General features: G+C 50.7%; 1 protein-coding gene across 1 annotated transcript in view; it reads right to left on the bottom strand.

The window, feature by feature from the left end:
- Positions 1-25178, bottom strand: part of MX1 (MX dynamin like GTPase 1) — a gene marked incomplete at both ends in the record, with an annotated part of 32574 nt that extends 7396 nt beyond the window's left edge. The window contains 15 exon segments of the mRNA XM_082624383.1: positions 627-785; positions 5153-5172; positions 5509-5707; positions 7607-7745; positions 9100-9254; positions 10953-10978; positions 10980-11005; positions 11008-11084; positions 12652-12844; positions 13470-13595; positions 13599-13769; positions 22826-22900; positions 23034-23205; positions 24059-24071; positions 25148-25178. Coding sequence (XP_082480509.1) covers positions 627-785; positions 5153-5172; positions 5509-5707; positions 7607-7745; positions 9100-9254; positions 10953-10978; positions 10980-11005; positions 11008-11084; positions 12652-12844; positions 13470-13595; positions 13599-13769; positions 22826-22900; positions 23034-23205; positions 24059-24071; positions 25148-25178 — 1582 coding nt within the window.
- Between the last annotated feature and the right edge of the window lie 1168 nt (positions 25179-26346).

Below are 26346 nucleotides of genomic sequence, written 5' to 3'. Positions count from 1 at the left end.
GGCTGGAGATTGAGTAAAAATTTTATTATGCCTCCATAGGATAATTGATTATACCTCCATAAAAACCCTTAATGACAGGGTTTGGAGAGTTTCGAGGCTGGGGAACACGTCCACGTGCCGAGAGGGTGGTGCCCCACGCCTCCCCGCCTCGGGACAGAAGCCCCTGCACTTTGGACCTGCCCAGACCGCACCCTATGCATCTCTTTCATTTGCAACCTTTGTACTATCCTTTATAATAAACTGGTAAAGGTAAGCAAATCCTTTATAACAAACCAGTACAGGTAAGTAGCGTGTGTTCCTGAGACCGTGAGCTGTTCTAGCAGAGGATGGAGCCCAAGGAGGGGGTCGTGGGAGCTCTGATGTATAGCTGGTCACTCAGAAGTACAGGAGGCTCGGACATGGAGCTGCCATCAGAAGTGGGTGGTCTTGTGGGCTGACCCCTAAGTTGTGGGGTCTGTGCTAACCCCGAGCAGTTAGTGTCAGAACGGGAATGAATTGTGAGACACCCAGATGGTGCCTGGAGAAGATTGGTTGGCTTGTGGTGTTGGAAAACGCCCCAGCAGGAAGTACTAGCTTCGACCCTGTCCTAGAAATAAAATACCTTAAAAGCAAAAGCAAGGACTCACCAGTCACTGTGCGCAGCATGTCCACAGCCGGCTCTTCCAGAACTCTGACCTGCTTTTTTATGATGGCCTCAAACGTCTTATAATTCACAAACCCTGGCAACTCTCTACCACGATACCGATTTTCAAACTGTTGTTTTTCTTTACATATGGCGTTGTAACCTACAGAAGGAAAGAACAGCTCTGAATTATTTTACAAAAATAGCCTTGCAGGTTTTGCTGAACACAGTACCATTCTAAACTTTCTGAAAGTACAGAGGGGCAGGAAAAAAAAATCAAATCTGATTTTCAAATCGAAAAAGATTCAAGGACTGCAATAAAGAAACAGATCTCGAGATAATTGTCCTTAGTCATCTCAAGACGGCAAGAACAGAGCCAGGGTAGGACGTCAAGAAACAGCAAATGCAGGAACTTAGAGTAGACAGATTCTTGAAAAGGTACCTGAGTAGGAAATTTTGTAAATCAAATTCGATTTTTAAAAAAAAAATTGTATCATAGAATACTATGATTGCAGACCCTTTAAAAAATAGAAATGACCATAACACCAGCTAGAATCAGTGACACAGCACATATTCCTGGGCTGTAGCAGGAGTAGAAAGTGTTTATAAATCAAAGGGATAATATAGTTAGATTATTAATGTGATACGGTGTCACTGTTTACTACATAAAACACTTAATTTTTTCTTTATATTCTTGGAATTCTTTTTACTCTCGACAAACTGGAGTATGGAGAAACACCTCCATTGCGGGGTAAAAATGCAGAAGGGTTATGGTTCCTTTTTTTTTTTTTTTTTTGAAGAACTAACCAGGGATGGTAGCCTGGTCACCCTCTTTTGGTCAGGAGATATTTTCTCACAGGCATTTAAACAAATCGAGATCGAATTCACTTACCATAAAATTCACCCTATTAAAGTGTACAATTTTTAGTATATTCACAAAGTGGTGCAGACATCACCACTACCTAATTCTCGAACATTTCCATCACCCCATGGAACAGCAGTCACTCCCCATTTCCCTCTCTCCTCAGCCCCTGGAAACCACTGATCAACTTTCTATCCCTATGGATTTGCCTATTCTGAACATTTCATATAAATGGAATCAGACAATCTGTGGACTTTTGTGTCTCATTTCTTTCACTTAGCATAATGCCATCAAGGTTCATCCATGTTGTAGCATGGATCAGTATTTCATGCCTTTCTATGGGTGAATAATATTCCATTGGGCACTGCACTGTGTCTCCCCCAAATTCATTTGTTGAAGTCCTATCCCCTAGTGCCTCAGAAAGTGACCTCATTTGGAGACAGGGCCTTTAAAGAGGTAGTTAAGTTGACATGAGATCATGAAGGTAGACTCCAATATGACTGGTGTCCTAATAGGGAGAGAAGATTAAGACACAGACACACACAGAAGGACGACCATGTGAAGATACTGGGAGAAGGCTGCCATCGACACACCAAGAAAAGAGGTCTCAGAAAAAACCAAGGTGCTGACATCTTGACCTTGGGCTTCCAGCCTCCAGCATTGTGCAAAAATAAATTTCTGTTGTTTAAGACACTCAAGTCTGTGATACTTTACTGTGACAGCCTTAGCAAATGAATACATATGAATATACCACAACTGGTTTATCCATTCATCAGTTGATGGACATTTGGGTTGTTTCCACTTTTTGGCTGTTATGGATAATGTTGATAAGAACATTCATATACAAGTTTTCGTGTGAACACCTATCTTCATTCTCCTGGGTACACACCTATGAATGGAACTGCCGGCTCATCCGGTAATGATCTGTTTAACGTTTTGAGGAACTTCTAGAATGTTTCCCAAAGCATCTCCCCATTACATTTGCTCCAGCAGTGCATGAGGGTTCTAATTTCTGTCAACGCTTCCTGTTAACTGCCTTTTTGATGGCAGCCATCCTAGTAAGTGTGAGATGGGCTCTCCCTGTGGATTTAATTTGCATTTCTCTGATGGCTAATGAGGCTGAGCATCTTGTCTTGTGCTTATTAGCCACACATAAATCTTTTTTGGAGAAATGTCTATTCCAATCCTTTGTCCATCTTTAAATTGGATTATTTCTCTTTTTTCTTGTTGTTGAATTGTAAGAGTTCTTTATATATTGTGGATACTAGCCCCTTATCATATATATCAGGGGTCCCCAACCCCTCATCGGCAGCCTGTTAGGAACCGGGCCACACAGCAGGAGGTGAGTGGCGGGAGAGTGAGTGAAGCTTCATCTGCCCCTCCCCATCACTCACATTACCGCCTGAACCACCAACCCCCTCCTACCCCCCACCCCCCATCCAATTTTTTGTGGAAAAATTGTCTTCCACAAAACCGGTCCCTGGTGCCAAAAAGGCTGGGGACTGCTGATATATATGATTTGCAAATATTTTCTCCGATTCTGTGGGGCATCTTTCTGCTTTCTTGATAGTGTTCTCTGATGCACAGAAGTTTTAAATTTTGATGAAGTCCAGTTTTTCTTTTGGAGAAAATTGGATATCCACATGCAAAAAATGAAATTGGATCCTTATCTTACACTAGACACACAAGTCAACTGAAAATTGATTAAAGGGTTAAAGGTAAGACCTGAAACTGTAAAACTCCTAGAAGAAAACATGAGGGAACATCTTCACCATATTGATCTTGGAAATGATTTCATGGATATGACACCAAAAACACAGGCAAAAAAAGTAAAAATAGACAAGTAGGATGACATCAGACTAAAAACTTCAGCACAGCTAGTAAACAATCAACGGAGGAAAAGGCAACCTACAAAATGAGAGAAAATATGTGCAAACCATCTATCTGGTAAGGGGGTAATTTCCAAAATATATAAGGAACTCTACAATTCAATAGCAAATAAACCCTAATAACCCAATTTAAAAATGGACTAATGATTCGAATAGAGATTTCTTCAGAGACATACAGATGCCTAACAGGCACATGGAAAGATGCTCAGCTACTCATCTGGGGAATGCAAATCAAAACAGCAATGAAACATCACTTCACATCTTTTAGGATGGTATTATCAAAAAAAAACAAAAGACAAGTGTTGGCAAAGATGTGGAGAAATTGGAGCCCTTGTATACTGTTGATGGGAATTCAAAATGGTGCAGCCACTATGGAAAGCAGTAAGAAAGTACCCTAAAAAATTAAAAATGGGACTACCATATGATCCAGCAATCTCACTTCTGGGCATTTATTCAGAAGAATTGAAATCAAGATCTCAAAGGATATTAGCACTCCTATGTTCATTGTAGCACCATTCACAAGATGTGGAAACACGTAAATGTTCGTGGAAAGGTAAATGGATAAAAAATGTGGTAGATATATGCAATAGAATAGAAGTCAGCCTTGAAAAAGAAGAAAATTTTGCAATATGTGACAACATGAGTGCACCTTGAGAACATTATGCTAAGTGAAATAAGCCAGTCACAGAAAGACAAATACTACATGATTCCATTCATGTGAGCTATCTAAAACTCATGCAATCAGAGAGTGGGAATGGTGGTTGCCAGGTGCTGGGGGGAGGAAGAAATGAGGAGTTGCTAACCTAAGGGCAAAAAGTTTCTGTTATGAAAGATAAGTAAGTTCCAGAGCTCTGCTGAAAAATATTGTGCCAATAGTTAACAACACTGCATTGTTCACTTAGACTTTTGATAGGAGGGTGGATCTCATGATAAATGTTCTTTCCACAATAAAATTAAATTTAAAAAAATGTTTACACGGTGCTTACTAAGCGCCTACGTGATTTAAGGGCTTTACAAATATTTAATGATTGAACAACCAATTTTAAAGAAAGGCAAATGCACCTGAAGGTTAAGTAGCTCGCCCAGGGTCACATACCAGGTGGTCTGGTTGCTGTGAGTGCCTTTCCTGCAAGGGCTGAGTCCCAGCATGTGGGTTAAATCTCAGATGTTCAACAACAAAGCACTTCAGCACACTTTTTTATCCAAGACTTAACTTTCCCAGAGACCTTGAACAGTGGTTTTCAAAGTGTGGTCCCTGGGTCAGCAATGTCGACCTCAACTGGGAACTTGTTAGAAACATAAATTTGGGGGACACACCCCAGACCTCAGAAACTCTGGGGCAGGGCACAGCCAGCTGGATTTTAACAAACTCTCTCGCAGATTCCGCTGCTCCCTCAGGGTTGAGAACCATGGGTGTGATTGTTACAGAACCTTCTCTCTGCTTGGTGAGCAGAGTTTTCTCTCCCTGTGAACCCTAACGCTACTGAAAACGATCTGTTTCTTCCGTTCAGGGCAGGAGCAGAGAGAAACAAGGAACCAGGGTGGTATTTCTAGAGTGCTGGCCAGAACATGTGCCTGTGCCGTATTATTTAATCCTAACCGCAATCCTGTGAAGCATTAGCAGAACGAGAAAGCAAAAGCTCAGCGAGGCTGAGCCATCTCCCAAGGGCACAGAGCAAGTAGCAAACCTGGTCTGCAAAATTTCACCATTTTCCCACTGTCTCTCCTTAAAGCAGGAGTGACCTCTATATCTTATTACCCTTCTCCCCCTGAACTTGCTGTTCAGGAACAGCAAGTTCCTAAATAAAGCGAAAGGAAAAAAGCACCCGATTCAACGGGAAAAATCCCAGTGTTTTTCAAGATTTTGTGGGACTCAAATGAGAAAGCAAGTGAAAACATTTTGAGAAACCAAAGTGTGCTCTGCCTTATGAAATACCCTATTAATCAGTGTCATCATCAGAGTCCAAGAAAAAATGGTTTGTTTAACTAAGCCAATAAATTTAACACTGAAATAAAGATGAGGGTAGGTTATGCTAATTGTATAATTTTTATATATAATTTGGTAGTCATCTAGGCCAATTCTAGTAGGTGGGTCTGCTTTCCATGGAGTCCAAGGTTGTCCTAAAGAATCTTACCTGAAGTACGGATGTGTTTGAAAGAACATCATTTCCTTCTTGTTTGCGTCGGCCAAGCTCAGCTTGTTCATGACCTCCTGCTGACCCCGGCACTTCACTGTCATATAGCCTTTCTTGGGAGGGTATGTGAGGTCCTGCATGACTTTCAGGACACCTTTCTCAGTGCCCTTGTCCACTAGATCCAGTTTGGTCAGGATTCCTGTGAGGTGATTAGAGAAGGGCCCTGGAGAGGTTGGTTCTCTGCTCAAATATATTGAATGCTGCTAGGCTATGGGATCTTTTATTGGCCATGACCAGCAAAGCCTCCTGCAGCCTTGATTGCTCAGCGCCCGACAGCCCATTCATTCATTCATTCCATCATCACTCCTCTTACTTGTACTTTTCTTCACTCACCCATTCACTCAACTCATTAACTGCCTTGTGTAATTTATGTAACAAATGTCTTTTGGGTGCCTGCTGGGTGCCAGACACTTAGGCAGCATACATCATCAGAACCAACCCCCTCCATCACCATGCTTCCAAAAGCACGTCATCCCCCTGCTGTAAGGAGGGTCTGTGCCCTCCCTCTAATGTCTCCTGTCACAGGCTCACTCTGCCCCTCTGGTGGGCACCTCCTTCGATACCCTCCCTGCCTTCCTCGCTCATGTTCCTACCCTCACTCCTTCCTGCTCACATGGGACCAGAAGCTTTGATTTCCAAGTGACTGTGTTCTTGATGGACACTTGGTTTGCTTCCACATTTTGGCTGTGGTGAATAAGGCTGCTGTGTACACGAGTGTATATTGCATTCCCTTTTTAAACCTAGCACACTGTTCTCTATTTCTGTACTTGACCTAGAATGCATGGAAAGTTTGCATGGATGTTATAATGCTGTTTGGAATATACTAAGGTCAGGTTGTGTATACTCTATGGTGATAGTACTTAGCTGAATTTATAACAATAATAGCTAATATTTAGCAAGAACTTTTGGTTATTAGAGTTTGTGGCTAAGGAGAAGAACAGAAAGCTACGACTGGTGTTACTCAATTTCTATGGAGACACTGGTATCCAGATAGATCAATCTACTGAACAGATGATATTATCTTCTGTGGTCATCAATAAGACATCCCTAATGACTTATAACTGCACAATGACTGGTGACCCAAAACCTGAGTTTTCTCTCTGGTCCAATGTGTTCTAGACACCTGTAGACGTCAGCAGCTAACAGGGCACAAGTGTAGTCTGGCATATAATAACACACTACACTTGAGCTGTATTCCCCTAGCGTTATTTTTATCCTTACTGGAAAACTAGGCATTTGTTGAGGAAAAAGTGGAAAAGGCAATGATATACTGAGTATCCATTTAGTGGAGGAAAATGACTTGTAAATTTTCAGGAAGGCAAACTCGACGGGTAGGTGAAGTGACTGGGAGAGAAGTGATATTGAATAATGATATTAAAAATTTTTAAATAGCAGCTATTATTTGCCCAAGGATATGTAGCCAGTAAGTGGTAGAACAAGAATTCAAACCCAGGCAGTCTGTGTTCTTAAACCAAGTCCCCTATAATGCCTTCCAGAGTGACTTTAAAAAAAAAAAAAGAAATTTAAGGGAACCCATCTGCCCCAGGAAGTGTTCTGCTTGAATATAAATTCTGCAGACACCTGTGCTCCAATGTAAGCCTGGAAGTATGTTCCCTGAGTATGTTCATACAGGCCCTGGGAAAGTCCTTTCCAGGCACCAAGGACTCACAAGAACTTTACCTGTGGAATTGCAGAGCTGATGGGCCACTTTCTCCTTTCTGGACCACTGTGGGAGAACAAATAAGGCATTTCTCCTCCCCCATCCAGAATGGTTCAAGAATGCAAATAAGGGACAATAGGAAGGAGGGCAAAGAACCTCCAAATGTTGGCCACACATCTAACCCTGACTGTCAGTGAGGGTGACCCATCTGCTGTACTCGACTTTACCCCAAGCCCATGGACCTTCCCTGGGAACAGCACTTGGATCTAAGGCAGGATGTGGGCGCCTCTAACAGAGCTACATTCCAGGACCTTCTAAATATATGAGGGGTCTCCCCCTGGCTTCCTGTCTTCTAGAAGCTTGGTTCTTTCTTCTTACCTATGGTCCTGTCTCCATCGGGGTCCACCTCCTGAGCCATGCTCAGTGCCTCCGTGGTGGCGATGTCCACGTTGCAGGGGTCCACCACTAAGTTGATTGTCTGCTGCCTCTGGATGTACTTTTTAATGAGTGCCTTAATCTGATGCCAAGGAATCACAAAGGAAGAACACGTCCCTGGTCACCCAAGAGCATGGCTAGACATCCCAGAGCATGACCCAGTTTTTACACTTCTGGGCTTTGGCTTAGCCTGTCCCCTTCCTCTGGAATGTCCACCCACTTGCCCTTATTGAGCTCTCTGTTGATGTCCTACTTATCCTCCAAAGCTCATCACTGATATTTCTTCTTTCTCAAAGACTCCCTGATTCTATGGCTAGATGAGACCCCTCCTTCATCGACAGATCTTCCCTGGGATACTCCTGAGGTTATGGCAGGAAGAAGCAGCGTGCTCTGACCCCAGGCAAGCATCTTTCTCATACCCTAGGAAGTCCCACCCGTTTGCTGAATGAAGCGGGGTAAGAAGTGTGGAATTAGTCCCTTAACGCAGTAAGGGAAATGACTTAACTACACTGCTCCTAGAGAGACAGAGAATGGTGATTTGGATATAGGAAGAAAGAGTAATTTAACTGCCCAAGACAGTGGAGCCAGCAGAGACCCCATCCAGAAGGGACTGACACAATCCTAGTTGGGCTATGGTTGAGTTCCCAACATTGGAAGTGCCTCCCGTAAAAGGGAGGAGGGCTGTTAAGTGACCCCAGTCCTAGGGCAGGAGGGTATCACCTTCTCCCCATCCTCCACCTGGTCCCTTTACACCCTGGACCCCAACCCCGCTCCTGAGACCATCCTTGTCTCCTTGGCCTCTATGTGAGCTGGCCTGGCAAAGCTTGACAAGGCTGCTCTTGGGGTGAACCCAGCCCAAAGGTCATGTGTGACTCTGGCATCCCAGTGACGACTGTGTCCTCAGGCAACCTTAGGGGGGAAGGTCTTTGGCAAAGAAGCCCAAGGCTCAGCGGCTGTCGGTTTGTACTGGGTCACTGCTGGTCTGCGGTTCTCATTCCTGTGCTTTGTGCTGGCCTTTCTGCCCCTGATCAGAGATAACAGTCTGTGTTCCGATTGACTTACATAGCGTTAGTTTAAAAGACTGTTGCTAAAATTGGCAGATCCCATGTGAAAATCCAATTTCTGGCTTCTTTTAAATATCGGGATAGTGGTAACACTGGGCCAACATTCTCACGGGACAACATTGGACCGGGCGCCAATCCCTATACACCTCCAGTACCGCTGAGTCAACCTCGCCTGTTTCCATGACCTGCCAGACCCTTGTCAGAATCTGAGTATGAGGCCCCAGCCCTAGATGGTCCTACCCCAGCCTCCTCCCCAACTACTCAGAGTGAGGGCTGGGAAGGTGCACCAGAGCCCTTGGGGCTGCCGGCAGAGACCTCAGAAGTCTCCCCAACTTAGCGTGGGACCCATTCCCAAGTTCCAGAAAGGCTTACCTGCAGTCTGATATCATGGGGCTGGTTTCCCACGGCCACCCTGGTGATGCCGGGAAGATCACTGGGGGTCAGATCTGGAGCCTCAGGGGAGGCGATCTCCAGACTAATGAGCTCGTGGCTAATGCCAGCTCCATTCCCAGCTACGGCATCCTGGGCTACAGAGACCGAGAGAAGACAAACCGAGAGTCCAAATGAACAACCCAACCTAGCAGAAGCAGTGAAACCTGTGGGCAGCTACATATTTCACCTATATTTGGGGACAGCCCTGATGTGAGAAATTGGCAGGCAACTTAGGGAGGCCACAGCCCTGATTAATTGCCTAATTCTTTAGAGATAGAAGTTGGGGTCGGGGGGATGACAACCAGGCTGTTCCTTTGTAAACCTTTCCTGACTTAATTATCATTCAGGGTCACTACTTAAGATTTTGTAACTTTGTACTGAACTGTACCATACGTACAGGAAAGTACCCATTGTCTTAAGCACGTGGCTTGGTGAGTTTCACAGGCTAGACCCTATATTGGTGCTTATAGCTGAGCACCAATTCCTTTTCATTACCATGTGTTATTCCACCCTGTGCCTTGATCCAGTCTACTGTTGATGGACATTGGGTGGTTTCCAATGGGGGGCGGGGGAGGTGGGGGCAATCACAAGAGTGCTGCTATGAAAACTCTGGAACCTGACTTTTGGTACACCTTTTGGCTGGGGGTATACTCAGGACTGGAGTTTTGGGGCATCATGGGGTGTGCACACCTCCAGCCTTAGTGGATATTGTGCCAGTTTTCCAAAGTGGTTACAGCAACTTACCCTCCCACCAGCAGTGGACCAGAGTTCCAAGACACTATTCTAAAGATGCTCATTATACCTCCTTACACAGAACGTTCACCCAAGCTGGCACCCATGGTGCCCTCTTAGTTTTGCCCACAGAGCTCATGGCTAGAGAGAGTCTGGGCAGATCTCGACAGGGCTGCAGGATGTGCCGGGCACGAGGCAGCCCAGGACGGGCATGGCCGGCACAGAGAGTGCAGAGCTTTTATTATTTGAAGCTAGGAAACTTGCCAGTTGAGGGTCTCAAGAAGTTTCTGTTGTGAGGGATGGAAGCTAGAATTGGGGCAGTACTTCTCTATTTGGGGAGGGATCCCTCTGGTGAGCCAGCTGAGCCAACGGGATTCTCGGGGAGCTGAGCCCACGGAGTCATGTAAAAACCCCAGCCTCAGACGCTAAGTTTATCGCTTAGTAAGGAAGAAGCCCATCTCTCTGGCACGGAAGCTGTGGCTGCAGTTTCCTGTTTCCTGAGCCCAGCTTGAGAGCAGGAAGGGAGAGAAGCCTGGGGGAGGGGTGGGCATGCTCAGGGACCTGGGGGCAGGGTTGCCAGGGGGTGACCTCCAGGGTCCTCTCTGAGCAGGTACAGAAGTGGATTCCAGGAGCAACTGAGCCTTTTGATCATTATGTGGTTACCTAAGGCTAATCTCAACTGTTGGCTATGCTTCTAGAAATGACGGGTGGGTGGGGTCAGCGTTGGGGGATGTGGCCACAGGTAACCAGCCACGTTAGGTTAGAGCAGCTCCTTGGGACACACATACCCAGCAGTGACCAGGGTAGCTGGGGCCTGGGGTCCTGTAGGGGACACTTCCCAGAGGAGGGGCAGGTAAACTGAGACCCAAAGAAAGAGTAGGAATTAGGCAGGCAGGGAGCAGGGACAGCATGTGAGGGACAGCATTTGAGGCAGGGGGACTGGCACATGGAAAAGCCTGGAAAGAAGAGACGGGTGCTTGCTGTGGAGCTGGAGAGGCCCCGATGACCCATGATGACTGGGGTTAGAATGTGCCGACCTGTAGCCACCCGCGTGTCCCTACCTTTACGTAGTTCCCTCTCCACCTGAGGGGTCCTGCACCTGGATCTCAGTCTTCCAGGGCAGCTGATTCTCCTGGTCCACCTGCACTCCTGCTTTGTCCGTTTCAGCACCAGCGGACCCCTGGTTATGATTCCTGAGAGTTTCCCAAACATCCTAAGTTTCCCTTAAAAAGAAGCGTTCACAGGTGCCCTTTGCTCTTATTCTCCCCGGTGTCCCCAGAGGCCTCATCTGAAATCTCTAGGGCCTAGTCCAAGCCCCATCACTTTCCCCCGGGCCCTAGAAAGGTCTGGGGCATGGTCCAGGTGGAAGCCCAGGGCCTGGACAGGCAGGATGTGAAGCGGTGAGATCTGCCTGACCCTGTCCGGCCCCTCCAAGCCTCTCCCCTTCAGGTGTGGAGGGAGCACACAGCTCTGCCCTACAAGGCGGGGATGCCCAGGGCTACCTGCCTGCCTCACAGGACTGCCACGGCCACACTGGCCTCCAGACTCTCTGCTCTGTTGTTTCTCTCCCCAAAATGCTGAACCCAGGGCAGAGAGGAGGAGCCCTGTCCCCACTCTGACTCCATCACGGGTCAGTCACTGGGGCTGGTGGGAAACTCACAGGAGACTCTGGAGTAAAGGACCAGCCGCCTGTGGTCGGGAGGAGGCACAGGCCAGGGCGCTCTTACTGGGGGCTGTGCAGGGTCCCGGCAGCCCTCCAGCATCCCCACTCTCTCCTCTGTACCCAGGAGGCAGCCCTGGGGCCCTGGGTTCTGGTTGGGTTTGGCCGATGGGTAGTGCTGGCAGGAGATGGGAGTGAGGGAAGGAACCAGGACAGGGGACCCTCTACCTGCTACAGGATGCCATCTCTTTCCTTCTTTTTTTCCTTTATAATTATTTTATTAAATCAGAAACGTACAACAGCTTTTTAACTCTACACACACTTAAAAAACGTTTAAAGGAAACAGGGACTTCCCTGGTGGTCCAGTGGTTAAGACTCTGTGCTCTCAACGCAGGGAGCGTGGGTTGGATCCCTGGTTGGGGAACTAGATCCTGCATGCTGCACAGCTTCGCCAAACAAAAAATATTGTTTAAAGGAAACATTGTGTCTTATCACACCATGATTCTGGCTAATGGCTTCTCAAAGTGTTGAGAAAATTCTTCAAAAAGACTTCACATGTTACCTTAAACTCACAAATTAACAAGATCAAAGAAGAAATGCTTCTACACTCTTAGAAAGATGACTAGAAAGAAACCGACTGATACAGGCCCAGCGATGACTACTGACAGGTGAAAGAGGACTCAGAAACTAGGGGCAGGGCTTCCCTAGTGGCGCAGTGGTTGAGAGTCCGCCTGCCGATGCAGGGGACACGGGTTCGTGCCCCCGGTCCAGGAAGATCCCACATGCCGCGGAGCGGCTGGGCCCGTGAGCCATGGCCGCTGAGCCTGCGCGTCTGGAGCCTGTGCTCCGCAATGGGAGAGGCCACAACAGTGAGAGGCCCGCGTACCGCAAAAAAAAAAAAAAAAAAAAAAGAAGCTAGGGGCAGCAGGAATATCCAGGGCCCTGCCCCCCGGCCCCCTGCCCACACCAGGCACTCCAGACGCAGCCGTGCAGGGCCTGTGGGAGCTGCCCTCCCGGAGGCCTTCCCAGCGACCTCCCCTGAGCCCACTGGTCCCCGGGATGCCTTGCGGCTTGCAGGAGGCGGGCCCGGCAGAGCTTACCGCTGCCTCTGGGAAGGGCGACCCCCGATAGCGCCTCCAGCACGGAGCTCTTGCCCGACCTCTGGTCCCGGATGACAGCGATGGCGGGCAGGGCCAGGTCCTGCTCCACGCCCAGGGCCCGCAGGGAGTCGATGAGGTCAATGCAGGGCCGCCCCTTCTCCTCGTACTGGTTGTACAGGTTGTTCTCAAGCCCCTGGAAGAGACACAACAGACTTCACAGTCTTGGCCTCTGACGGGGCTCCCACCACCTTCGGGGATTTGTTGCCGAATGGATGGATCTACCGATGTTGGGTTAGAAAGAGGAGGGGTGAGAGGTGGATCTGGATGTGCCTGCAGGGAGGCCCCTGTGCTCTCGTCCTGTGGAGGCTTTGCTTCTGCTGCTGGGGGGAATATTTGGCTGGGGCTGGAGATGGAGGTGCCCGTCTGAGCAGGCCATCTGGCACCAAGGGGAAGGCGTTCCCAGCTGGAGCGGGGAGAGGAGTGGGCCCGCAGCTGCCGAGCTGGGGTGGGGGGGGGATGGCAGGCTGGCAGTGGTGGCAGCGTTAGTCGCAGCTGGAGGCAAAGCTCCCAGGAAGGAGACCCCAGCACAGGGAACGGAGCCCCCAGATTCATGTCCAGGAAGGCCATTGCTGCCCCCAGAGACTGTGTCTGTCCCTGGTGCTTGTTGGAAGCGCCCAGGAGAGAGGGGGAACACCAGTTGTGCGCCTGGGGCTGGACCAGACTTGCAGGTTTTATTTCCCGCATTCCCCGCCACACACACACAACCCCCAGGGGCTGCTGGGATGTGCCCTTCCTGACTATACCTGTGCCCGACTTACCTTTGACGTCTGCTGGTCCCTGTTTCCTCCTGGCTGCTGATGGTTCAAATTCAGCAGATTGAAGTCCTTGGCGAGGAAAACCGGGTCCTTCCCTCCCCGCTGCCAGTTTGGGGGGTACATCATCTGTCAAGGTGCTGCGCCCGGTGGCAGTAGTGGCTGCTTCTGGAAGGAATTCATTTCTTCTTTTGGACAGTGTTGGGAGGAAACGGGCTGCACGTGGGGCTTAGGCACCAGCTGTCGCCTGGGGAGCTGGTGGGTGCGGTCAACACTGCTCAGCACCTCCGATCTTCCTGGCAAGCTCTACAAAGACACAAGTTGGGAACGTGGCCCAAACGTCCCCCAGCAGACCTCCCCAGGGCTGCATTTTTTCCAGCTCTGCCTTGCCCAACCCTGTACAACCCACCCTCTGCGCACAGGGGAGGCCAGTAGCCCAGCAGAGACCCGTCTGCAGGAGGGGCGGATGGCAACACACAGGCGCAGAGCACAAGAGGGGTCTCCATGGGCCCCCAGGGCCTGGGGGACAAGTGAACTCCACACTTCCACAGGAGAGTTTGAATGTCCCGCTGTCACTTCTGATGGGCTCCGTGTCACCTGAGGTTCAGGACTGGACAGGAGACCGTAAGGCGCGGAGAGAGGACAGGCAGCCCCTCCTGGGTCCGTTTGAAGCCAATCTCTGCCCTGCCATGACTGTTTCTCACACAGACTAGGTCAGGCTGCCGGGGAGCCTGGGAGAAATGGTTGATTGGGTCTCTTGCTTCTCCATGGGGCCTATAATCAGGTAGTCAGCACTCTAGAAAGAGCTGGTGGTACTGAGTGCTGGCCTCACCTAGCGCTGCTCTAAGATGCTCATTTCATTTTCACAGGGTCTCTTGCTTCTCCATGAGGCCTATAATCAGGTAGTCAGCACCCTAGAAAGAGCTGGCGGTATTGAGTGCCGGCCTCACCTACCGCTGCTCTAAGATGCTGATTTCATTTTCACAACAACCCTATGTGTTAGCTCCCAATCTTCATTTTTCCAGGTCAAGAAGATGAAGCACAGAGGTCGTTACTGGTCTAAGTCAGGGCGCTCGGGATCATGAACCCTTTCCTGCTATGACCACCACCGGGAGGAGAGTGGATACAGCGAGTGGAATGGCTCCACCCCCCCACCAAATGCATGTCCACCTGGACACGTAAATGTGACCTTATTTGGAAAAAGGCCACTTGCAGATGTAATTGATAAGAACTTGGAGATGAAGGTGGGCCCGAAATCCAAGAAGAGACAGGCAGAGAGGATTTGAGACCCAGAGACCCACGGCCAGAGGGCAACAGAGGCAGAGATTGGAGGGATGCTGCCGAGGAGCCCCAAGGGGGGCAGGAACCCCAGAAGCTGGGATAGAGGCCTGGAAGGGATCCTCCCTCACACTTCCAGGAGGAACTAATTCTGCCGACGCCTCGACCTGGACTTCTGGCCTCCAGAACCAGGAGAGAATAAATGTCTTGTTTTAGGCGTCCGAGTTTGGGGAATTTTTTATGCCAGCCCCAGGGCACTAACCCATGGGGAGGATTGGAGTCTTGAGGTGGCCCCTCCCCCGTAACTGGCCTTTGGGGCGTCCACTGGTACCCTGTGTCCAGCTGTGGTCCTGCAGTCCAGCCCTCCGTCCATCCCCTCTACTCGACAGCGGCCCCTGCGCACATATTGTGGCCCTTTTCCTTCTAAACCCCTGGTCTCGTCATGTCACTGCCCTTTCTAAAAACCTCTGTCATGTTTTCTTTCAGAACAGAGTTCCTAAAAAATTTGGTCCTAACTTACCTTTTCATATTTTATAGCAGCTCTGATTGCTGGGCCGAACAGTTTGCCTTCCTCAGACTGCACACATACACATTCACAACTTTGTGTGTGCCACTGACCTGTTTCTAAAAATGAGGGTGATTTGTTCATTCATTCATTCATTCATTCATTCATTCATTCAACAAGTATGCTTTGAGGACTGATATGGGCTGAATCGTGTCCCCAAGTTCCTATGTTGGAGTCCTATCCCCCAGGACCTGAGTGTGTCTGCACTGGAGATATGGCCTTTAAAGGGGAGATTGAGGTAAAATGAAGCCACTAGGGTGGGTCCTAATCCAATCTGACTGTCTTTATGAAAAGAGGGGATTAGGACCCAGAGGTGCACAGAGGAAAGAGCACGTGAAGACACGGGGAGAAGATGGCTGTCTACACACCCAGGAGAGAGGCCTCAGGAGAAACCAACCCTAAATGACCCATTGATCTTGGACTCTTGGCCTCCAGACTGTGAGAAAATAAATTTCTGTTGTTTAAGTCGCCCAGCCTGTGGCACTTTGTTATGGTGTCCTGAGCAAACTAATACAAGGACCTACTATGTGCCAGGTAGTTCCTGCCATCGGGGTACAGTGGTGATCAAGCCAGATAAAGTCCCTGCTTCTAGTATATACATTCTGTCAGGGACACCCCACAGACAAATAAGCCAACCAACAATGATATAACCCCAGGTGACAATGAAGTGTCTGGAAGAAAGGTAGTGGCTTATAGAGCCAGGGGTCAGGTGGCAGGGGGTAGGGGGTCTGTCTGAGGGTGTGTCCGTGCACAGGAAATGAAGGAGGAGAGGAGCAAACATTTGAGGACCTGGGAGGAGCCTTCCTGGCAGAGGAAACATAAGTGCAAATGTCCTGAGGTCAGTATGAGCTCAGGGAACTGGGAGAAGCACCGCTTTCTCCTGGGGGGCTCAGAAAGCCCAGCCCAGGAGCACCTCCTTTCTTGGGAGGGGGCTGGCCTCTCTGCCTCATCCTGTCTGGGCTGTGCCCTGGCCTTTCCTGGCGTTGTTAGGGCTGGACCTGACACTTGGGTTTGGGCTGGAAGAAGGCAGAGAAGGTCTTCTACCTGCACTTTTCTGAGCGGTCAGCCCCATTGACCCGGAGACTGTACGTGAAGGGGGATCCCCCGGTTTGGCCCTGCTCCCTGGGGAGCCCTGCGAAGGCTGTCAAGTGGACGAAGCGCCCTTACCTCTGTGTTCAAATCCTAAGCCAGCGCTTCTCTTCCCTCTTGTGGTGGAAAGGCAGTGAGATCGCTCTGCAGAAACTCACGAGTGAATTGGTTGGAAGGCCAACCTCACAGCCAGCCTGTCAGCCAATCCCGATGTCTGGGGCTGTGTGGGAATGAGGCAGGCACTACCTGGCCAGGAACCGCTGGCACCTAGCCCTTGGGGTGCCCCGTGGCCTAAGCTAGCCTTAGAGGAAAGAGCTCTCAGACAGCCCCTCCCTCTGGTTGGGGACCAAAAATAAATCTGGGTTTTTTACAGCTGTTTTGCATCTTCCCGTTCTTCCTCATTTCTTTGAGTCCCTGAGGTTTAGCCTTTGATGTGTTACGCATCTCACAGTCTCCCACGCTACCATACTCCCCAGTGAAATTATTCATTTTACAAAACACCTAGCCTTCCAGCAAGTATCAAGAGAAAATACAATCTCATGCAAAACATCTCTGCTTTTTTTTTTTTTCATTAATAAAATTGCCCTAAAGGACATATCCAGTGGAGTTCCCTGGTGGTCTAGTGGTTAGGATTCGGTGCTTTCACTGCTGTGTCCCAGGTTCAATCCCTGGTCGGGGAACGGAGATGAGTGGTGCGGCCCACCCTCCCCCCACAAAAAAAGAACATATCCAGGAATTTATTTAATCTCCTTAATATAAGGAAATTATAGTAAAATAATATTAACTACCTTAATATAAAAACTCAAGAGATTACTTTGCAGAGGGCCCAGCTGGAGGAGCTTGCTCGCCTGGTGAATTGAGTGCTTCTTTTTGTCAGAGGGAAAGAGACCATGTGTCCCACGCAGCCTTGGCCTTGGGAGTGTGGAGGCTCAGGACAAGTTGTGGGCGGTCCTAGCTGCCTCTGGCTTGGCTTTGTGCCTTGGCTCCAGTCCCCAAGGCTTTAACAAAGATTATTCTAGTGTTATGGTTTGACTGTGGCACTTTTAAAAACAACTTAGAGCAGGGCATGAAAGAGCTAGTCTCGGGGAGTCTGTATGTCCTCTGCCTTTTCTGGGGGGAGGGGGTGGGAGTTGGAGGATCCAGGGTTGGGGGGGAAGAGGCTGCAGCTGAAGAGGCGGTGGTTCCACAGAGAGGCTGGGAGGTGTAGCATGGAGGAGTATTGGTGTCAGGGCTTCTGTGTGGCAGGCTGGGGCAGCAGGATCCTATCAAGTGAGGGGCCCCGAGCTCTCTTTAATAACATAAAGATAAGAGGCTGAGGGCATAAGAGCAGCTGTGGGCAGGAGAGAGATGGCCCATCCCACACGAATGTCACTGAGGTCACCTGCAGAGAGGGTGTTTCCTGGCTTCCTTCTCACGGGGCAGGACCCAAAGCACTCTAGAGGGACCCTGCCTGCCCCTACTCCCCACCTAGATCCGTGCAGGGGCAGTGGGCTGTGTCCACTTATGAGAGGGTGACCAGCAGCCCAGGGGAAGAAGCAGCCCAGGAGTGGGCAAAGGGTGGACTGGCAGAGAGGACCATGGCAGGAGGATGGGAGGAGGGAGATGGGAGGAGGGAGATGGGAGGAGGAGGTGGACGGAGGGACCACTGAAGGGGAAGGAGAGAAGCATTGTGAGTCACCCCTGGCCCCTCTGTGTGTCCTCCATCACCTGCAAGGAGAGAGGCTGTGCTGATCTCCGTCCCGGCAGAGGACGGTTTATTACAAAAGGATGTAACTCAGTCCCAGCCAGATGGAAGATGCTCACAGGGCACAGCTGGGGTTGTGGCTCAACCTGAGGACAAGTCAGGAAGCCCAGAGCCGTCCGCCGGCCTGGCCGCACACACCAGCGCAGCCGTGCAGCCCGAGCTGTCTCCCACCTCTCCCCAGACTGGACTATCCCCTCGTTTCTGACCACCTTCCAGTCCACCCAGCCCTGGAATAGCTGGGAGAGTGAATTCATCCCAACATGGACAGCTGGGACCATGGGGACGGTGCCCCCTCTGTTGAAGACACCCCCAAACTGTGCTGAGATTACTAACATCACAGATAAGACCCATGAGGGATGAACAGGTGAAAAAAGGGACTTAGCCGAGGCTGTAAAACTGTATTCCCAAACTGGGGGTGCAGGCATCCTGGGGAACCTCAGCAAACTGGCAGGTACACTTGGGGTCATCAGAACTTCCCAGGATACACAGGGATGTCTGTTGGCCACCACGTTACCTACTATTACTGAGTTCTTTGGACCTAGCTCATGAATCAACAGAACTATTAGGCGTGTCTTTTGGTCGGGGCACCATGAACCAATTACTGAGATAGTCAGGGTGCCCAGGATGGAGAAAATTTGGGAACATCTGCTGTGAGAGCAAAGGGGAGATTCTGAAGCATCCTGAGGGTGGGTGTAGGCGGAAACAGGCTGAGGAAGGAGTCGGGGGTGGCGACGGGGTGATGGGACAGTTGGCCAGCCACGTGGACAGGCGGGCTGGGAAGGGCTGGGCAGGGAGAGAGGCCAGGAGGCGGCTCAGGTGACGTTCTCAGGGGCTCGGCGACCACACGGGTGTCTCCTTTGCGCTCTTCACGTGCGCGTGAAGTCTCGCGTGCTGTCGGATTTCGTTTCTGTTTTCCCTATTTTTCTATAAGATGGGAAGTGAGGTTCAGACAAGTTAAGCATCCGAGACACCGTCCCATGGCTAGAAATCCACAGGCTCAGGATTCTCATGAATAGTGTGTTACTTCGATAATGAGGAAACAGTAACGCCATTCCGAATTTGAAACCTCAAGGCAGAGCATTACCGTTAGTCATGGGTAGAGTTCAGAAACGCAATCTTGCAGACCAGCCCCTCCTCCCTGGCCCTCTTCCTTTGGACTGTTTTTGCTTCTCCTGGGTTTCCAGCTTTCTACATGCTTCAGTCAGTCCCAGAGGAGTCACTGGTCCCAGGGGCCTGGATCCCAGCTCCCTGTGACCAAGCCCCGGCCCCTGGGTCTGGCCTCCAGGACCTGCACTGGCCCTGGATTCTGCTGGGAAGTTCCACAGCTGGGCAGCCTCACGCCTGCATCGTGGAGAACCCTGCAATTCATTTAAAATTTCTCCTTTGACAGATTTGTGCCGAATCTGTATGACCCCTCACATAGACCTGTGGGGATATTTCCTCGCCCTTCCTAGTAAACAGAAATTAATTTCTCCTAAAAGCAGAATACAACAACAAAAATCTGGTTCACTGAGATTTTGTCACAGTTTCCAGGAAAGAGGAAGAAAGATGTCATTTCTCTCGGATCCAAGTCTAAACCTTCCCTTGGCTTAGCCCCTGGCTCCGTGTGAGCAGGCGAGAAAGAGCTCCATGTCTGATTGTCCTGTAAAATCTGCCAGAATGGGTCATGGGTCACGGCTGACCATGTGGCCGGGATTATTTCTTCCTGCTGGCTGCGTGATCTCAGCATCCTGAGATATTTTCCTCAAATAGTGCCAAGGAGTGCTGACAATGACCAGAAGCTGGAAGAGGCAAGGGAGGATTCTGTTCAGAGTCTCAGGAGGAACAAACACTGCTGAGGCCTTGATCTCAGGCTTCCAGCCTCCAGACCTGGGAGAGAATACATTTTTGATATGTAAGCCCTCCAGTCTGGGGTACTTTGCCATGGCAGCCCTAGGACACTAACATACCTTTTTTGCTGGGCAGACTTGACATTAATACCTGTCTCTCTCCAAGTAAAACTTTGAAGGCACAATCATGTACCAGAACATGCTACAAGGGGAATCAGCAAATGCTAGAAATCAGGTGTCCTCGCCCTTCAGAAGAGCCAGCTTTCCAGGACACCACTACCCTGGGCAAGAGGGCTCCTGAAGCTCTGAGGCCAGGCTCTGGGGCTTCCGTTCTGATGCCGGTTCCAATGCGTGTGTTCTTCTACATCACCAAGCAATTAACTCAATTCGGACACTATTGACCAGGACATGGCATCAGGTGTCACAGGGCTACCAGAGGGGGCTCAGCCCTACTCAACAGCCCCCACCCCATCTTGCTGTCAGCTACAAATTGTCACTTGCCATCTGCCTCCACAAGGGTGAAGTCACCCTCCACTGCAGTCGCTGACGGTCAACACCCCCTGAAAGGAGCTCAGTGTGGAGATCAGGAATGAGGTCCTCTGTGAGCTGGGAAAAACTGGCAGAACAGGCCTTCAGATAGTTAGAGATTTTCAGGAGAAGATGTTATGAGCCCAATTCTTGCATCTCCTCATACCTAGAAAAGCACTAAAATCATTAACGGTGACATCTGCTCTTCCTGACTAGCGGCCAGCCTCCGTCTAAATGTGCGCTTGACTGCACGTACCTCCTTCTCTGAAATCATACGTAACACTGACCTTGCCTCCTACCTCTTTGGAGCAGTTTCTCAGAGCTCTCTGAGATGCTGTCTTCCAGGCTGTAGTCCTGATTCTGCCCCCAATAAAACTTAACTCACAACTCTCACGTTGTGCATTTTTCCCCCCAGTCGACACTGCCCCCTTCAGATGCCAATGGCTAGCAGGTACAGGTTGTCACCTGTGCTTCTGAGCAACTGGCTATAGGTCCATCGGAGGTTCCAATGACCCCCTCCTTGGAGGTGAATAATTTGCTAGAGCGGCTCACAGGGAAACAGTTTACTTACTAGATCACAGGCTTATTATAAAAGGATTTAACTCAACAAGAGCCAGACTGGAAAGACCCAGAGGGCAGGCGTGGGAGGCACGGGGAGCTTCCACACTCCCTGCGAGCGCCACTCTCCCAAATCACATGCTCACCAGAAGCTCTCCAAACCCGCTTGGGTTTTAAGGAGGCTTCATTCCATAGACATGATGGATTAAATCATTGGCCATCAGTGACTGAACTCAACTTCTTGCCCCTCTTCCCTTCCGGGAGGCTGGGGATGGGACTGAAAATTTCAGCGCTCGGGTCACAGGATCGCTTCCCCAGGCAACCGGTTCCCATCTCATTAACAAAACACAATGACCTGAAGTCCCTTCATTAACATAACAGAAGACGATGCTCTCTTCACTCCCAAGGGTTTTAGGAGCGCGTGTCAGGAACTGACACAGACCAAATAATATATTTCTCTTTTTTCCTACATTTGTAGGTATTGTGAAATAGCCACCAAGATGAGTTAACATCTGCCCTCATACTTACATTTTTTTCTTGTGATGAGGACTTTTAAGATCTACGTTCGGGCTTCCCTGGTGGCGCAGTGGTTGAGAGTCCTCCTGCTGATGCAGGGGACAGGGGTTCGTGCCCCGGTCCGGGAAGATCCCACGTGCCGTGGAGCGGCTGGGCCCGTGAGCCATGGCCGCTGAGCCTGCACGTCCGGACCCTGTGCTCCACAACGGGAGAGGCCACAACAGTGAGAGGCCACGTACCGCAAAAAAAAAAAAAAAAAAAAAAAATCTATGTTCTTAGCAACTTTCAAAAATGCGATACAGTATCATCAGCTCTGAGATGTAACGTACAGCACGGTGACTATAGTTAATATATTTCTTATTAAAAATCACAACATCACAGAGCACAAACCTCTCTCCCCACTCTAAGATGTGTACCTTCCACGGAAGTTCCCAAAGCCGCTTCTTTGTGTCCCCAAGGCCTTTGGCCAGATCTGGGGAGATGGGTCCCCTTGCGTTCCCAGTCCAGCCACTTCCTTTCTAGAACGTGCCCTCTGCCTGCAGGGATGGCTGGAGGCCAGCATCAACACAGGCAGCTTCAGACACCTATCCTTCTGTCTCCAGCCTTCTGGCCCAAGCTATGTGTACCAGGAAATCCTTTCAAAAGGAAAGCATGTCCGCTGCATGAAGACGTGGTGAAGCATCCCTCCCTGCCCTGACCCAGCGCTTACCTGTGCACCTGCAGAGTGGAGACCCGGCCAATCATCTCTCTCCCTTCCTCCGCTTCCCTTTTTTTGGTGTGTGTGTGGTATGCGGGCCTCTCACTGCTGTGGCCTCTCCCATTGCGGAGCACAGGCTCCGGATGTGCAGGCTCAGTGGCCATGGCTCACGGACCCAGCCACTCCGTAGCATATGGGATCCTCCCGGACCGGGACACGGACCCGTGCCCCCTGCATCGGCAGGCGGACTCTCAACCACTGCGCCACCAGGGAAGCCCTCCGCTTCCCTTTTATAGAAACGGCTCCTCCCCTTGCTGCTCTCTTTTCCAGCAGCAAGAAAAATGAAACTAATGGCCTGCCACAGAAAAGAAGCTGAAGAATCAATACGCTTCCCGGTGACTTACACAGTTGTCCTCAGACGCCTGGTGAGAGTGTGCATCTGAGTTTCCTGGTGGGCTTGTAAACACACGGGGGGCTGCCCTGCCACCCACCCCGGGATCAGGTGCCCTAGACTCTGCTTTGCTAACATGTTCTCAGAGAGGTTGGGGTCGGACCAGCCTTGGAGATGCGGTCACTTAGCACAGCGCTGTCCAGCAGGACACTATCTGAGATGCTCTCTCCCCATATTAAGCTCTGAACACGCCAAAAAGGGACGTCCACAGCTCCCCGCAGTACCCCACTTGTGCAGTGCGTGCCCTCATACTCGGGTTGGTCCCTGTGCTCTTGGAGAGTTCTCGCTGGGACCTCAGCCCTGAGCTAGCCCCACTTTCTGGTCCTGGGTTGGTTGCTTCACCTGCAATGCTACAGGCATGCACCCCAGGCGGCCCCGAAGGTGTCCCGGCGGCGGCGGCGGCACTGTGACTAAAGGGGGTGTGTGTGAATCGGGCATTGCCATCACCAGAGTGTGGGGAACCCCGACGAGGCCCCGGGATGAGGGGCTGGCACGGGACGGGCAAAGCCGGCCTCAGTTTCGGCTTCACTCCCGCGATCCTTTCCAAAACAAAAAATAAGATGATAAGTTAGAAAATAAATCCTGAGCAGTTCTGTGCTCATTCACTTGACTTGTGGGCAAATTCCCCTTTAAAGAAGAAATTTAGAGGCTAAAAAAATGGTTTTCAAACCCTGGCATTGGGAAGTTACAGGGGGAGTCTCCGGGGTCTGTGTCCCGCGGGATCTATTGCCCGGATCATCCAGAGGCCCTGGGCAGAGGTGACGGATGGACGGAAGAACTGCGCAGCCGGCTTCACCGCCAATGTCTTGCTTCACAGCGCGCGTGCGTCTATGCTGCAGGAAAGTTACAAGTGAAGGCACCGCACAGGGTGCCACCCACCTCCGTGGAGGCAGCTGGAGGACGCTGCATCCCCGGTCAGAAGAGCATCCCCTCGGCACGCCCCTCATCCTGACAGCGTCAAAGCGCTGGGCTGGTTCTCAAGCTGCGGGGAGCTTGATGACGATCCCCGGCCAGAGCCCCTCATCCATCGCGGCCCACTGACCCTCTGAGGAAGGGCTGGCCTGAGCGCTCACACAGCCCCGAGCCATCTGGAGCCAGAAGGCACCCACCCTCGGCCAGATCTCTCCTTCTGAGTTTGCTTCCTCAGTCGTACAGAGGAGACCATGCAATGTCTCCCCGATTCATGGATTAAGGAGATGGAGGGACCAACGAGTCTGAGTCCTAAGTGTGTGTTTGTGCCAGTGGGGCGAAGTAGCAGAGGCCGCTTGGGGGTGGAAACCCCCTGACTCTTCACTGTCTGGGCCCCAACTTCTCCAGTCGGGGTGACGATGGTGACCCACCTCAGGGCAGATGCTAGGAGGACAGGCCTGGGGTGGGCAGCGCGATGGGGGGTCCTAGCTGGTGACACACTTTCCTTTCAGGAACCAGCCGTGTTCCTGATTTTGTGGTGTCAGAAGTCCAAGCATCTAGGAACTAGGGATGCTGAGAGCTCAAGAAGTGCCTGCCTTTGCCAGGGCAGAAGCTAGAGGCCCTCCCCTCTCTGTGGGAGGGGCAGCCCTTCCAGGCGCCCCCCTCAACAACCCGCCACAGGGAGGGACAGGTCTGCACACCTGGGAGAGCTCACGGGCGTGGGGAGGGCTTAGGGTCACTTCCCAGGGTCTGTGTAATTAGGACAGATGTTCAGGGGTGGCTGCCCATGTAAGGCTCCATTTCCTTGGCAACTTTTGGTTTGTTTTGTTTTCTGGTAATAGACTTTATTTTCTAGAGCAGTTCTAGGTTCCTGGTAAAATTGAGGGGAAGGTACAGAGAGCCCCCCCAGACGCCCTGCCCTCCCCCCATGCACAGCCTACCCCACTGTTGACTACCCCCTACCCGAGGGGCACATTGGTCACAATCCACGACCGCCCATTGTCACCGGGAGTCCACGGTTTACGCTGGGGTCGCTCTTGGGGTTATACATGCAATGGGTTTGGACATGCACCCACTGTGACAGTCCCCTACAGAGGGGCCCGCGGTCCTCCTGATCGCCCCTCCCTGCTCCAGCCCCTGCAGCCCTCAGGGGTCCCCATGCTGCTGCCTTTTCAGCGACGCCCTCATGCTCTCCAGACGCTGCTTCCAGGCCTCCTCCAAGGTGATCCAGAACCCAGAAAGGGGTTCTCTCTGATTGCTTGTTTGTGTCCAAACATCTCCTTTTTGTTAGGACACCAGCCATATTGAATGAAGGTCACACTGCTTTAACTTATTACACCTACAATGACCCTGTTTCCACATGAGGTCACATTTTGCGGTACTGGCAGTTAGGACTCAACTCATGAATTTGGGGGGAACAGAATCTAGCCCATAACAGGGCCCCAGCCAAGATCATATCCAGTGGTTTGCAGACCCCTCTGCAGAGAGAGGCCCAGGCTCCCTGAGGGGCCGACAGTCACCGCCCACTGCCACGAGGTTGACGTCCCCCATGGTTGGCAACGGGGTGCAAGGATGGGGCTCACATGTGTCCTGGCAGGAGCTTTGGGGGACCTCTGGACTTCTGCTCTCTCTGGCTTCCATGCCTGAGATGGACCCTCCTTCATCCTGGCTCCGGGCACCCAGGGCTGAGCCTCGGCTGCCCCGTGAGGTGCCTGCTACACGAAGGAGACCTCAGCACTGTTGTCAGCCACTGAGATCTGGGTGGCTTGATCCTGCAAGGGTGCTGAAATTCAGGGTGCCACGTGCTGCCATGTTTTTCAAAAGAGGCCTGCTGATAAAAGTGCTTGAAAATCCTTTGTCTACCCCAATCCCTCTATTTATAGATGAGAAACTGGAGGCTCAGAGAAGCACTCTTAAGCTGATATCAAAGTCTCCTACCATTTCTGGTAGCCAGGCTTGGGAGGGAGGTAAGAATGGGCCCTTGGCAATGACTTGAGTTTCTTAACCCTAAGTCCCTGGGTATCTCGGTCCGTAGATCTATGATGTGTCTCCTAGGAAACCTGGGGTATACAGTGGCTCTCCCGAGAGCAGACCCTGCTCACCTGTCAGAGATCCTTCTCCCCCACCCTGTTAGACAAGATCCCACCGGCCACTGGAGTGACACCCCAGCATGGAGGCGGACACGGAATCTCCTCACTACTGAACCGCTGGTGCCCGAGTTAGGCGCACCCAGATTAGTGGAATGAATAAGTTCAGGGACCTGCAGGGGGAGTTCAAGAGCTCAACTGGGGTTGACCCAGGAAGGTTGCTAAGCCCTCTGACAGCTGCTCATCCTGAGAGGCGACCTTCCGAAAGGAGGTGTGCTCGGTGATCGGGGAACAAAGGTTTTCTCTCTGCAGAGCTGTCTGGACCACAGGGATCAAACATAGATCCAATCGTAAAATGGCTCCACACCTGGACAATCAGTGGCTGCTTCCCCCCAATCCTCTCCTTTCGAGGGGAAGTCACTGCATCCCCTGGAACAATTCCCATGCATTTCAGCCGTCCTGCTCATTACCTTCACTCTATAAACACTGGCATAAAAAGTCTGTGTGACAAGATTTTGTACAACTGGCAAATATTTTGGTTGGCTGGTTGACGACAAACCCAAAATACTCATCAAATATTGACTGTTGGATAAGAGTTGGGGTCCATTCGGGATGCATTTGTCTATAAAAGG

Source organism: Mesoplodon mirus, assembly GCF_964341445.2.
Source record: "Mesoplodon mirus genome assembly, chromosome: 6".
Taxonomy (NCBI): Eukaryota; Metazoa; Chordata; class Mammalia; order Artiodactyla; family Ziphiidae; genus Mesoplodon; species Mesoplodon mirus.
This window is presented reverse-complemented; position numbering and strand designations above follow the sequence as displayed.